The sequence below is a fragment of the Ascaphus truei genome, chromosome 2 (assembly GCF_040206685.1).
Source record: "Ascaphus truei isolate aAscTru1 chromosome 2, aAscTru1.hap1, whole genome shotgun sequence".
In the NCBI taxonomy this organism is placed as follows: Eukaryota; Metazoa; Chordata; class Amphibia; order Anura; family Ascaphidae; genus Ascaphus; species Ascaphus truei.
Genome location: NC_134484.1, coordinates 201896406 through 201912336, shown reverse-complemented (window position 1 = coordinate 201912336; position 15931 = coordinate 201896406). Strand labels below are relative to the sequence as shown.

General features: G+C 37.7%; 1 protein-coding gene across 3 annotated transcripts in view; it reads left to right on the top strand.

Annotated features, from left to right (window-relative positions):
- Window positions 1-15931, top strand: part of MYLK4 (myosin light chain kinase family member 4) — a 159728-nt gene that overhangs the window by 103324 nt on the left and 40473 nt on the right. For all 3 annotated transcript variants that reach the window (XM_075585825.1, XM_075585826.1, XM_075585824.1), the window contains 2 exons: window positions 9956-10049; window positions 13991-14642. In XM_075585825.1, coding sequence (XP_075441940.1) covers window positions 9956-10049; window positions 13991-14642 — 746 coding nt within the window. The remainder of the gene's footprint in view (window positions 1-9955; window positions 10050-13990; window positions 14643-15931) is intronic.

The window sequence follows — 15931 nt, the reverse complement described above, 5'->3', positions numbered from 1 at the left end:
TTTATATTTACTAAAATAGTTATAAATAAAAGGTACACATAAGTCTGCTTTGATTTAAATTGTATCAATCCGGTATTCAACAAGAGGGACATGTCAAAAATATTTTCAAACAAGCGATCGATGTGTTATATTGTATGTATGATTACCAAGATGCACATTTTGTGAAGATTTGTAGTACTACTTTTTAGCAATTCAATTTTCACGCACAAATATAATATCTTAGTGTGCAAGACCCTGTTTCTTTCGATTTGTATTTTGCAGTTTTGGGCACTTTCTCACTGATTCACTACCAGTCTTGTTTTAGGTTTCTTACTTACTTTTTATTATTTAAAGCATGTATAACAGGTTTTTGAGGAGTCATTTAGCGTATTAATGTCCGAAAATGCTGATAAAATTATGCTGTTTGAAGAATTGTTGCAGCAATCTATGCAACACATGTGCTCATTGCGGTAAACCTTATTTTTGCAAATAACTTGAAAGTAACGTATGTTTGCTTTATTAATAGATTTGTTATAGCCTTTAAAAAACAAATCTTTCATTATTTTGATCATCATCCTTATGGATAATGACTTACACTTACAGTTGAAAAAAATATTTTCGGGGTGAACCCACAGTTTACAGAATAAGCCCCTATATATTTTTTGCATTCCGTTATTTATTTCCCCAGGAAACTCAGTACTAGAGCGCTGACAAATATTTTGTCCTCCCATTAGTACAGTTCATACATTGTTTTCGTATCTTGCCGAGTGCTTCTCATGCAGAGTTTGTACTATTTAAAGTCTCCAGTGGCAGATGCTTTCTGAATTCAGAAAAAAAGTAACATATGTTACTCTGGTGAGATCACCTGTTAGTTAAAGAGACATTTCCGCATGGTTGTACAAACACGCTCTCCTGACCTGTCACAGTGTGTAACAGCTTCTGTAGCAGAATAATCTTTACCACCCAGGTTTTTATGGCAGTGCAGTTGGCAACATATATAGTATAAAAAATGTATCCAACTTCAGTCTGTATTCTAAATAATATTTACATGTTTGTGATGCCATAAACATGGGCATTCTCTGATTATGGCAAAGGTATGGTTCAATCGACCCTTTTTTCCCCCCTGCAGCTGGAGCTGAAGTGTATTGATTTCAGATTCAGGGACCCCTTGGTTCTCGAGATACTTACCTCCGAAGGTCTGCAGCAAACAAAATGGAGTTTTACATCTCCCATGGCATACAGGCAAATAGGAAGCTTTGACGTCATTCATTGCCGCTTCTTATTGGCTCGTGTGTCAGCTTTAGGCCTAGTTTATAGTAGAGCCGGCATGACGTGATGTCACTCCTGCCCGAAACCTGCACTGCCGGCTGTAGGCATCGGGAGGCGACAGGAAGGCGTGGTGGAGGCGTGGCCGTGATGTCATCTGAGCAATTCGCCCCCATTGGCTGAACCGCTCACGTGACGTGGCCATGACGCGGCCATCGCACAGGGAAAACAATTTAGCAAATCTGTTTAAAAATCACGCGCCTGGACGTGGCTCTCACGCTTTCATTGCTATGCATATGTTTGTTCCAGCGGCGAGCGATATTTTACGCGCATGCGTGCCGCCATTATAAGCATTGCCTTAAGAACCAAGAAGTAGTAGCAGCAGCACCTACAGAGGTGAGTATCTCAGGAGCCAGGGGGAGCTGAAATTAACAAATGAATGACCCCTGCTTCCCACCTATGCTGAAAAGGGGGTAATTTTCTTGGAATGCTCCTTTAATTCAGAATTCAAAGCCATGTTAAAAAAAAAGATATCTTACATACTGTATGTGACATGAGAGGGATTGCGTTCAACCCATTTAGTTCTGGTGAAACACGTAACACAGGTCATTTAGTAGAGGCCTGTAAGGATTGAGTGTATAATGCAGGAGTGGTCCCATCTGTAAAGCAGGGGGGATACAGTATATCCCTGCTCCCCATTTGTAAAGAATGCTAATTAATAGGCATTTTTTTTATCAAAGCAAAGTTGTGCCATTGTGCCAAAAAATTGCATCAAATTTATCAAAGAGAAAAATCATATTCCATTGTGTGTTTTTTTAAAAAAAAAATACATGTAGTGTAGTTTGTCAGAGAATTGCAGAAGTTTGGCCTCCATACATTATTGCGTAATAATCATAATGAATAAAATCATAATAATAAAAAATGAACTGTGGACAATGTGTGATGGTACAGCCATGGCCTGGTTTTGTAGCTCCCCTTTGCAGCCTAGTCACTGAACAATTGTGACAATTAGTGTTTGCCATTAAATTTACATTAATGATCGCTGAGTATAAATAGCAATATTTCTTCCTCAAGAAAATGTCATAATTACCCTCAGTGCTCCCCCCGAAATCCCACTGTCTCTCCACCTATTCAATGGGGATATCCCTGGCATGAGACCAAAAAACATCATTATTAATCAAGATTATAACAAACTAATTTGATTTCTTAAACACATTTTACTGTGCTTACAGCATTTATTCGTGTGTTTTGGTTCTTTGGAATTTAAACACAAGTTTTTTTCTTTGGGACCTCTGAATGGAGTGTTTGCCTGTCAAGTGTCTGCCTACAGCATATCATTATCCTTCATTATCCCTATCAGAGAGCCAATAAACGTAATGGTGGATGAGGAAGAGAGATGGTTCTTATTAAATACACAGTGATGCTACACAACATGGTTTTGCAGCTCCCCTTTGCAGCCTAGTCACTGAACAATTTTCTTGCCATATTTAAAAATGTTTATTTGTGTAGAATGTGGGTAACAAAATATCATTAATCACCCACATTTGGGCCATATTTACTAAACAGTACTATTCAATAAGACACATTGCAGCATGGCTTAGTAAACAGAGCCCATTCATACCATACAGACGTGCATGGAAAAAAGAATGCAAGCCATAGATACAGTACGAGCACCAAATAATGTGACTTGGGAGTTAGAATCCACACATCAAAAGACTTGTTTGCACACAATGCGGCAGAAAACAATGGCCAAAGCTTTTTGAGAAGACAACAGTAGGCCATATTAAGCAGTCCTATAAAGCACCTTACAGCACAGCTCACTAAATATGGCCTATACGACCTGTCCACTTGCACGGTGTCTTCCAGCATGGAAGGCGTCTTATTTAACAACACTTCTTAGTAAATATGGCCCATAATCCCTTAAACAAATCACTGTCATTAGTAAATACATTTTGCTCCTACAGTAGGAGAGACTTCTCCTTTAAGCACTCTTTATTTATCTACAGTAATTAAATCTGTTACATACTGTACGAGGGTAGAGCGACAGTCACATTTTTGATAACTTGTGCTTGAAGTTATTGACATTATGTGCCTTTTGAAGCCCAATATGCACGACTAATTTGACCATTAGCCACTTTAAATCAGCCACCAAAAAAATCTAACCAAAACAGGATAGGCATCTTGATACTATACTTATTTGTAGCTAAATCATATATAAAATACCAGGGCCTGTAATGCCTTGGGCAAATTGTAATGAACAGGACTGGGAGGTGCCAGTGACCCTTACTGATAATCACAATTTTGTGACATATTGCTATTCACTGGTACAGTATTTGTTGCATGAGTTCCATAAGTGCCCAGGATCTGCCAGTGAGCCAGTCAGTAACAACAAACAAGCATTTAGCTTTTACTGATTAGCTTGATGTACAGTAGCAAGGATTTTTCATTTTTATAGGTTAACAAAATGTATTATTTTCACGTTATGCTATCATGTATAATATTACACCAATCATTTATATTGACTAACACTTGCTATAAATAAAAAATACACATCGTTCTGTTTAATTGAAATGGTGTCAATCACGTATTCAATGCCATGCGTCAAAATTCATTTAAAATAATGAACCATGTGGTGTAAATACATGAAGCCTTCGTACATACAACTCAAATTTTATGAAGGGTTGTACTACTTTTTAGCACTATCATTTTGATGCACACTAAAAATGTTAATATGTTCTTACTACATAATGTGCTACGGAAGTCTGAATGTACATCCAGATCAGGTTTTAATGATGATGCATTATCCCTTTTATGTCTGAGCAGATGCACAATCATTGTAATTGACATGTTGCTTCCTGGGCCCTCTGCAATATAATATCACTTCATAAACAGGTTGATAAAATGGGTACATCCATTAACACTCTCTGTGTCAGTTTAGTCTCCTTGTAGTAATTTGGCCCATTAATGATAAAATAACCAATTCAAAGTCTCACAGTTGTGTTTCCATACTAAGAGGATGTATGCAGATCTTCTAATTACATGTCTTGTATGTCTTGATTTATTTTATGGCTTGTAATATTCCCCCTTTCAGAAAGGCTCTCTTACACAATACATGTAAATATGACACCACAAAATTGATTCAAACTATCCAAAGCAGTCTGAACATTGACATTAGCGGGTAGTCAGCACATTCCTCTCATAGAACATGAGAGAACATGATAGGCTGCTCTGTAAACTGACGTCTGTGCAGGCATGCTTTCTTTCTCAGAATAAGCACAGTGGCACTCATCACCTCTTAAAGCGCAGGCATCAAACTGGAGAATAAACTCATTCTGTAATCTATTTAAAATGTAAGAAAGAACAAGTAGCTTTTCTATTGTTCCAGTCTGATAGATTTAAATACAAATACGTTCCTGTATCAAAGATTCTGGTATACCTATAATTCAAACCCTACACCTCCAGAGGAGCTGTGAAAACATTGGGTTCCAAAAGAATGTTGGAGCTCTCCAATATTGAAGAGAGTTCATTTGCACTATTGTACTGCTCCTACAGTACTAAAAAAGGAGTAACTATGTTGGGGGACAGACTTATCTATTACTTATTACTTCAGTTGCTATTAATATAACCTATAGTGTGTACAGTATATTGTATTTTGCAGGGATTTATGTGAATACATTGGATCAATATGACTTCTGCAACGAAATAAAGCTTTGGTACCCTCACAATTTTTTAGGGGTATCCCTGACTATGTCTTATGACAATAGGGATGTGGTCATCTGTTGCACACTCGCAGGATGTCTTTAGATTTATTTTATTTTCAGCATTGGCATCCAAATTGGGAACTCGTGCACTTCAACCAGGGTTATCCTGTAGCTCAACCCTTTCTCATAACTCAATAACAGCAAACACATGGCTGCAGCACTCAGATGGTTAATCAGAAACCCAGTAGGCACAAAGTTTCAGAGGGGGTAACCATCCCTTCATCAGGTGTTGGGTAAATTAACCTGACGAACGGTAGGTCACCCGTTCAAAATGTTGTGTCCTCTGGTTTTCTGCATGAATAAAATTGTTTGGTTTTGCATATGCAGTCTCACAGTAGAAGCATCTCATGTCAGTAAGATAACGTTTGAAATGTATTGTAGATGAGACTTTGTATATTAGCCAAGGGCCAGTGCTATGCCATGTGTATTTGAAGAAAAACAAGAACCCTCTGTGGAATTCATAAGCTACTTAGTGACAAATAGAAGTGAAGTGAAAATGAGCGCAAATGAATTATAAAACGTGCAAATGTGAATAAATATAAACAAAATTAATGTGGTGCAGCTCCCAAGAGACAAAGTTTCGTTTGTCTTGAGAAATTAGAGAAAATACAAAAATTGGGGCACAAAAACAAAAAAATATAGTGTAAAAGGAGTGTCCAATGAAGGAGTGAGATATGTCAAAAATATTAATGGCTTACTTCAAGTGGCAAAATTGACTCTTGGTCTGCAAAACCTGAAAAGACTTCCACTTGGGAAGAAAGAAAAAGAAAATAAAAAAGAATAAATAGTATAATAGAGTGAAACAACTCAGTTTGTATTGCAGATAAAAATGCGAACTCGCAAACAAATATTTTAAAAGATGTAAGATGCAAGCATGTAGGAGAAGGTATTACCCACTGCCCCCCCTCTCCCCATCTGTCACTCACTGCTACCCATTGCCTTCCTCTGTCACCCACTGTCCCCTCTGTTACCCACTGCCCCTCATGTCACCCACTGCTCCACCCTGTTACCCATTGCCTCCCTCTGTCACCCACTTCCCCCCCCCACTGGTCCCCCATCGCTAATGCACTCCTCTGTCATTCACTGCCCCTGCCTCACCCAGTGCTTCCGCCATCACCCATCCCACCTGTCACTCCCCACTTGTCTCTTTTTCCCATCATGTGTCATCCCCTCTCCCCCACCCCTTGTGACACCCATTCTTCCCCCAACCCACATGTGTTACCACCTCTTCCCCCTCCCCCATGTCACCCCCTGCCCCCACTCCCACTTGTTCTCTTTGTCAGTGTATAGTTCAATCCTAGTGACCCATGTGACCCTTGGGACCATGAGCTCAAAGAGATACAGGTGCAAATTCAATCATTAAAACAATGGAGAACGTTCTCTTCTGTTCTAGACTTCACGAGCGGATCGCAACCATGTGATTGCTGCACAAGCAAAAACATGGTCCTTGTGCCAAAATGTCCATTGCACCCAGGGGCAGATGCCTTTCCTGAAGTGCAATCACAATATGGAAAGAGCAAAAGGGGGGGAGGGGGGATAAAGGGTGATTGAGTTTAACTTGTATAATCTTGGTTGCCATGACCTTCTCTGTGAACTCCCTCCTTGTGTTCCTCCCTCAGACAGAAAGACAGATGTTTGAGTCAGACATCAGCTATTAAAAGATTCATGGCGGGTGAATAGCTGGCGTGTTCAGTTACAGATTCACCCTTTTGGAAACGTTCATTGACTTTCATTGAAGAGACTGTGAGGCCACTTGTAAATATCTTTTATAAACTGAGAGCAGCTTGAAAGAGAACAAGGAAGAGGCAAATTATGACAATTACTGCAATTATATACAGTACGCTATGTAGAGAAAATAATGCAAATCAACGTGTTTATTTCCATATTATAGTCTGTATACAATTGTAGCCAGATATACTTTCCCTGGAGCCAAGAGAAAAAAAGCATTTCCCACGGCCTTGAAAATTAGTGAGCTGGCTACACGTGGATTTTTTACCGACGACCAGGGAATGATGCGGTTTGTATCTCCCGGCAATCCCTGTCCACAGAAACTTAAATCCAGATATATCTGCATTTATTTTAAAGACAGCAGCTTAGATTTCCCAGAATTGCCTCGAGTGTGCACACTGTATGCTAAGAGATAATGGGGAAAGGCAGGGTTGCAGGCCTGTCTGAGACGTAAATGTGCTCACAAGTGGTATTTTTACTTACTGTACAGTGGAGGTTTTCTGTCACTTTTTTTACCCACCATAACTTATATAATGTGTGGCTGAAAACTATCCTAGCTTCAAATTATAAAGCCAATATAATCAGCCTTCTATTGATGAGACCCAAAAAGTTGAAATAGCTGTCTGTGAGTAGGTTTACTGGCTGTGCACTTCTTTATCCCAGGATGTGCTGAAAAGCTGTGTAATATGGCGGGCATAAGCTTATAGGGATCCATGTTAAAAATGGATTTGTAGCAAAAGGTGAGCTCATTTACATGTCAATTCCCAGAATCCCTAGCTGCAGTGGAATCACTGTATGCTAAGAGATATTGGGAAAAGCAGGGTTGCAGATCTGTCTGAGACTTGTGAATGTGCCCACAAGTGATATTATTATTTGCTTAAATGATATTTGTAATTTTGCTATTTGTACTGTTATCATCATTTGCTTACAAGGCACCAACATATTTCTCAGCACAGTGCAACTGATGGTGAAATACAGTGATATAAGAATAAGATACAGTACATTAACTAACAAAACAAGTTAGTACAGTATGTGCTGTTACATTTCCTGAGAGATTGCAGTTTAAAGTCGCCTACAATCTAAAGGGAAAAGATCATACAATAAAGCAATGTTTGTAAATAAATCAACGCAAAGCTTCATTTCACAAATGTTGAGTTTTTATAATCTGACTCAACCCACCATAAGTATTAAGCTACATTTTAAAGCAGCAATCCACCCTATTTGATTTTTTTACAACCCTCCCCCCATTATTTGAATGGAACTACTGTTTTCAGCTCTTTTGGGAAATCAATATGGAAACCAGATTATCCTCACACCTGTGGGCCAATGAGAGGCTGTGCTGTCATTGATGCATGATATTGGGGCTTCCTATTGGATTAACCCAGCAGCCAAATTGACTGAGCAGAGAATAGCGTGTTACAGCTCTGAAAGGCTGCTCCCTCCTCACACCCCATTTTTATCATGAAGACGTTTTTATTTTATTTGTTTGTACATTGTGTGATGAAGCAGAAAAATGTTGGAAGACTTTGTAAGACTTTGCTAACTTGCCCTGCACAGTCTGCAATGTACTAAGCAAATGTGAACAACTTGTACCACAAACTTTGTTCACTGGCTATTCGGGCTTGTTTATTACTGCAGATCAATTACATTTTAGCTTCACCTCACTTCAACTTTCATCTTTATTTTCCTCTGTAATCAGGCCTCTATTTATTGGTACCTTAGAATGTGAACATGGGTGCAAAAGCAAAGAAGTGTTAGTAAAATCTACTCGAGTATGGGAGTTGTTTCAGTTTATTTATAATTCCCCTGAATGTCAGTAGATGAATAGTGATATAAGGGGATGACACTGCTGTTTCTCCTTTTCTTTCGCGGTGTCTAAAACAGCATTTGTAACATGACGGCAAAATAGGCACCAGATAGCAAGTGGAGTATTAAACATTAAATTATGAAAATCAGTTTATTTTTATAATAATTCATGTTTTAATTTTAATTTTTAAATATATCATGTTAGTAAAAGGTAGCTGTATTATGGAAAACCTATTAACTTCACACATGAAAAAATCCTAAAGCTATTTTAAGAAAATCCCATACAGATGCTATTTTTAAGAGGCCATGCAATAGTTGTTTTTAATATTTCTCCAAAATTCAAAACTACTGGAGAATTATACAGTAGAGTGTGTGATCAGGGTGAAAATAAGTGTAGTAAAATAAGTTTATACAAACAGTTGTTTTATTTGAACCGGTTATGTGGGACAGAATCTTGAAACTGCAAGACATCATAGTTAACCTGAAGCAGCATCATGATAATAATTGGTCAAATGCCTCTCTTGCATCACAACTATGATGCATCAAAACTGTGATGCAAAAACTATGCAACAGTTTGCTACAGTACATATAATCATACGAATGTTTGTAATGTATTTAAAAAAGAATACCTAGTTAATTAAAATGTACGCTTAGTTTGCTACATTTTTTAATTCTAAGCATCTTACAATATTTAATAAATTGTGTGCAGTTTGAGCTAATTTTTAGTTTTTCTTTACTGGTAACAAATCTAGAGAATCTATAATGGAAAGGGACAAAAGTGATAGGTCTGACCTTTACATACCTGTCATCTGACTCCAGGTGATCTGTGTGCTAGTTATCCAGTCCTGGTTTTGTATTCCCATGTGATGATCTGTGTCCTACAGTATCTAATGCCTTGGCCATAGTGGAAGCACATTTAACACGTCTTTACCTCATTAGGTTTTATCATCCCACAATTTAAGGCGTTGTTGGACATTTATGTTGAAAACTGGAAAACTGACAGAGACTCAGAGAAAGAGACTTGGAATTGTATGCATTCCATTACATCGTGACTATCATCTCTCTATTCCTTCATTTGACTTTCAAAAAAATGCTAAAATGGTAAAATATTGATAACTGGACGCTAAGTGGCACAGGGTGAAAATGCCTTTCTTTGGCAATCCAGTACCAAAATGACCTGCTAGATAGTTGTGTGATTGATTGCCAGCCAGAGTATTACTGTTACAGTAATGTTTACCAACAAAGATCATCATTTAAAAGTCTGGCTCTCATACAGCTGGTAGATTTAAGGAACCAGTAAGATTTCATGTCGTCACATCACTAGAAGATTGTCCTTGTTAACTGGATTAAGCTGAAATGTAATATTTTACCACATATACACTGCACACATAAATGTATCTATTTCATCTCTACAGGTTACCACGGATCATAAAACAAAGCAAGAAAAGGAGAAGCCATATTTAGATTTTAACGGAACAACATCTCCGAAGAAGAAACCCCCTGATTCAGGTAAGAATTGGCAAAAAAACAAAAAGTGATCTGTATACCTTGAGAAGATTGCATGTGTAATCATAATAAATTATTACATAAACATAATATATTTCTTATCGAGCCCCAATTGTACTCACATGCTATAGCTTGTATATAATGCGACATGGCAATAGCTGCACACAGTAATTTGTTGCCAATATTCACAGAAGTCTGAGCTGTCAATTGTAACAATAGTCAATGTTACCATAGTAATGAAAGGTTATATTGTAGCTGCTGAGTTATACAGACTGAAGGATTCATTGGAACTGAAAGGCAGCCATTTAAGCTGCAGTTCAAGCTGCCATTTTTTTTTAAATATATATTTTTCCCATTCAATATGTGCATCAATACAATCTGCACACTGACAAGTGATTAGCTAAGCTGCAGATCGATCCGTTCTCCTGTAATCGATCGCTCGGTTATTTAATTCAGTTCTTGCACAGCATTGTGGGCAATGTAGTCCTGGAATATTAATGACTGGGCAGTTACGAGATTTAATTGGTGCATTGCTAGAGAGAGGACGGGGCTCAAGAGCCAGAGCCTATCAGAAGGGGAAGAGGCTGTCACTTCCTACATTAGAAACATAGTTGAAGCAGTAAATGTAGTTTATCTAGATTTTAAAAAGGCAAACAAAGCGGCACTTTAAAAAAAAATCTTTTTTTTTGTTTTAATATTTACAGCCTGGGATTACCTTTATTGAAAACTAATTACCTAAGTCGTTGATTGATTCGTTCTCCTGTAATCAATTATCAGAGATCCTGCTTCCCAGGGTTCACTAAATGGCTGACTTTCAGTTTCATCCTTCAGTCATTGTAACTCAGCAGCTAGAATGTATTCTTAAATTACTAGGGTAATATTATTTATTGTTACAGTTTGCAGCTCCAACTACAGGGAATATTGGCAAGTATTATCACGAACAGGAAAGTGTTGCAAAGATCACTGGGGAGGTGGCTAAACATGCTATAGAAATCAAAGGATGCTCATTATATTAAAACTCCTTAAAATGGCATAAGGCGGTGAATTGAAAAAAAAAATACTAAGTATTATCTAATGCTACAGAACAGTTTTTTTTTTGTTTTAAACACACGTAGGATATTTCATGGATTGCTCATTTAAGACATATTTATTTATAAAATGTTTTATCAGAAAGTAATACATTGATAGTTACATTAAGTTACATTAAGTGAAAAGGGTTATATAGTACATTATATACAAGAAATTGCATGCCCAGTTAGAGATAAAATATATTATAGGCGTATGTAACAGTTACAGACCAGATTAAAATTTGAGACAGCTTTAGTTTTGAAAGAATTTAGGCTGGTGGCGGAAGTGAGTGTCTCCAGTAGGTTGTTCCAGTTTTGGGGTGCACGGTAAGAGGAGGAGCGTCTGGATACTTTGTTGAGCCTTGGGACCATGAACAGTCTTTTAGAGTCAGATCTCAGATGATAAGTGCTACATGTGGTAGGGGTGAGGAGCTTGTTCAGATAGGCAGATCGCTTGCCCAGAAAGAATTTGAAGGAAAGACAGGAGAGATGAACTTTGCGCCTAGACTCAAGTGATGACCTATCTAGTTCTTTGAGCATTTCCCAGTGATGTGTGTTGTAATTGCATTGGAGGACAAAGCGGCATATTGAGTTGTAGAGGGTATCAATTTTGCCAAGGTGAGTCTGCGGTGCCGTGCCATATATTATGTCCCCATAGTCGATGATTGGCATTAGCATCTGCTGTGCAATGCGCTTTCTGAGCAGCAGACTTGGAGAGGATTTGTTCCTATATAGTACACCTAGTTTGGCATAGGTTTTGGATATCAGGTTATCAAAGTGCAATCCAAATGTTAAATGGGAGCCTAACCATGAGCCCAAATATTTGAAACTAGTAACAGGGGCTAGGATAGTATTAGAGTTGGTTCTGATCTGTAGCTTCTACATTGGACGCTTTAGAAATGTAGCCTTGGTCCCAAATACCATTGTTACAGTCTTGTCAGTGTTTTAAACAGTTTGTTTTGGGAAATAAAATTTTCAAGTCTCAAAAAGTCAGATTTAAGTACTTGTCCAAGGTCAGAGAGGTTAGGGCTGTGTGCAAATAAGATTGTGTCATCCGCAAACATGTGTATTGAGGATCCCTTACAAGCTATACGAGGATCATTAATGAACACTGAGAAGAGTAGGGGCCCCAGAACAGAGCCTTGCGGGACACCGCAGGTGATATCCAATGGGGTTGGAGTTAGTGCCAGAGATACCCACATGTTGGGATCTGATAGCTAGGAATGAAACCAGTTTAAAGCATGCTTCCCTAGCACTGGAGTTTGTTTAGCAAGATAACATGATCAACAGTATCAAAAGCTTTTGCAAAATCTAGGAATATTGCACCAGTGAGTTGTCCCAGTTCCCTTCCACACTGGATCTCATTGCAAACTTTTAGGGGGGTATTTACCATGGAGTGTTTGGGGTTCAGCTCTGGAGACCCTCTGCTTCAACCCTATATTTATTAAAAAATATATTCTAGCCATTTCTCCTTGGTCAACAGGGAGACACAATACGTCCTCCATGATAGCAGTTCCCTCAACCAAATGCATGCCTTTGGAAGATAAAAAGGATATCCCTCATTATTCTTCTAACATTCCCAGAGAGGAGCTGCCAAATGTTGCCCAGGATGTCTAAAATTAATTGATACAATTGCCATACAGTAATGCTCATAATATAAATTATTAATTCGAGATTTGCTATATTTTCACTTAAAATCACGAACCAGACAAAATATGCCTTTTTTTCAGAACAATTTTGCTATTTCTGTTATTGAAGCATTTTACTTTGTAGTAAATTGTAATTCATTTTGCACATCTCGAATATACAGACTAAGTTTTTCAATAGAAGACATGCCTGTAATTGTAGCAAACAACACAGTGAAATACTTTCAGAATTTTTATAGTATCTGAAATATTAATATTGACATTTTGCTGCACGAAAGTAATTACTCCCAAATAGAAAGTATGTCTCAGTCATGGGAACTTATGCAGAAGGCCACACTAGCTTTCAAGCTAGTTAGGGGAATATACTGTACATTGCTGACTCTTCAGATTCAATGTAGACACTGAAAGCCAAAGTACCTTTATGAATAACTTCTGTGGCAGAATTTTTATGTAGAACTAAATGTTGATCTCTATGATTTACATAGTTTGTATAAAGTGCAGTGCAAGTAGCATAGTGGGCAAACTGCGACTTATATGTTAAACAGTGATAACTGTATTCTCTATTCTTATCCCATTTGTCAGTGCACAGATTGAGTAAACTCCTTTGAGTCAGTTGTTTAATCTATGTACCCAAGTGCAAGGGAGACCCTGTTATGTGTATAATTGCAAATACTCTTAAACTACTGTATACCGTAGATCCTCAATTGCCACATTTTGTGAAGAAAGGTCATCAACATACCCCAAAATCTGCACTAAGGGAAGGAAGTGCGGAGAAGCGCATGTGAACAATGAGTGGTCTCTGGCCTATTTTGTAGCTCTAATTACCAATGTACTGTGCATATGTGATGCTTATTAAGTTTTTGTTGTATACCTTTCCCTTTGAATATTATGAATCTTATGGTGGGATCTACATATTTGTGGGGCCATTAGTCTAATTTTATAGAGTTTTATATTTCTTTTATTAAATCCCTTTGTAGAAGGCAGAATACCAGAGGCAACCTCACTCAATGGACAAACATATTGATATATGTACAGTATACATGACAATGTCAGCTTTCTTTGTCTAAGCCCTATACTACGCTTAGTTAGTTTGTTACTGCTGCTTAATGTCTTATTAAGACTTTTTTTGTTGCCACTGCTACTGACACTGAGTAGAAGTTTGCTTGTAAGCTGTAGCAAGGTACTAATAATACCAGCCATTATACGCTTGCTGTCCTGTCATTGCTTTTAGAGCGATCTGTCCAAACGATCCAGTTCTGCGCACATAAGGAAAAGGTCCAAAAGCTCAATCAAGAAAATACTGAAAAGACAACTGTAATCGTGGTTGAAGGCGGTGCTCCAGAAGTACAGCTTGAAGCGAATTGTGATATAGAGCGTTGTATTTCCATAGATATACCCATCTCACACAGCAAAACTTCTGTTCAAGGAGGCACTCCTATCATTTTCCCTACTGAAGCAGTAGTAGATAGAGAAACTGCTGCTCAGAATGAAGAAACTATCCAATCACCTACAGAGGAAAGCGCAGAGGCTGAGGATGCAGAGGAATGTTTGCACAAAATTCAGGAGTACAAGGAAGACACAAAATGTGTCACTGTAGAGGGCGAGGATGAACAAAAAATAGTTTGTGTCGTAAATAGTGAGAATGAAAAAGGAGTTGAACAGGATGCAAATAAACAGGAAGTAAAGGGAGATGAAGAACAGATCGTTGAAAGTGAGACAGCGAAAGAAGAAACTAAGTCTATATTAGTTATAGAAGAGGAGGAATTAGTGATTTCTGAGGACCAAGACCAAACAGTCGGTTACACTGAAACGTCTCAAGATATATCAAAGTGTCCTGAGATAGAAGGTCAGCTCCACGTGACATGCACAGATCCTTCCCAAAGGTAATGTTAACACGATTACTATTCTAAAAATGTTATCAGCCTTGTACTTTTGCTTGTACCTATCATTTGAAAATGTAGAACAGTGTAAACAGTATGAAACAAAGTGCATGCAAAATGCAATCCTGTCCCCAGTGAAATATGGGTTTACTAATGAATCCACATCCATTTTTCTAAGATATGCATTGAATGTTTTAGAGATAGCTTTGACCAGATAAGCAGGAATGCTTTCAAATATGTGCAATCAGCAATAATCCCCATTTTAGGGTGTTGCGTATTTGATGCCTGACCATCCGTAGTGGCTGCAATGGGTTAAATTATTCCATTATTTGATTTTCTCCATTGGATCTGGATTTTGAGGGAATACAATATCACATTTAGTCTAAACTTGGAACACAATAAGTTGATACTTCTGACCTAGTGGAGTCAATATACAGTATGCACTGTATATGTAATTATATTGATAGAGTGCATTTAAAACTGTATAGTACTGTAAATATTTTCAAACTACTCTTTAAGATTTTTCATTTGTGAATGACAGTGTGAATACTCTGGCCTGTCTTCATTTTTAATGATCAATTAAGATATTTTAGGCTTAGTAACTTGATCTTGTTGTTCCATTTAAATAGAAACTATGTTGTAGTTGGGGGCAACAGACTTTATTTTTTATAGTTATATTACTCTATTTATATGCCTGTTCATACCATATAACAATATGAAAAGTGGCCGTGGGATAAGTTAGGGAGAGGTGATACAACACACACATCTTACCAAATCTTTTATTTGTATGGCGCTAACATGTTCCACAGTGCAGTACAATGTGGGCGGGCAATACTATTGTATGACAAAGGAGTAAGACAATGTGAGACAATAGAAATATCAAGTTCTTTTTTATGGTGGGGAGTTTTCCCTTTTTTATGCCTACATTTTTTTGCTGTTCTGATATCCCATACATCTCTGGGGCAAGTATCAAAAATATCACGGCAAACGTAAAGCAATTCTGCGGCAGAATAACTGCATCATACACATAAAAAAAAAAAGTACCATTAAAATCAACAGGATTTCTTTCTTTGTAGCATTTTGTGCAGGTTTTTTTTTTGCCATAGAAATGTTCCACTTTTGCCATGATACATGGGTCTCTATGTGAATAACTGGTTTGCATCAAATGTAGGAAAAATGATGAAACTAAAGATTTCTTGCATTTTATTTGAACAAAACACTAAACTATTTTGTTGATGAAGAACACACACTTTCTGTGTTCTACAGTATATGTAGACCGCAGTGGAGCTGTG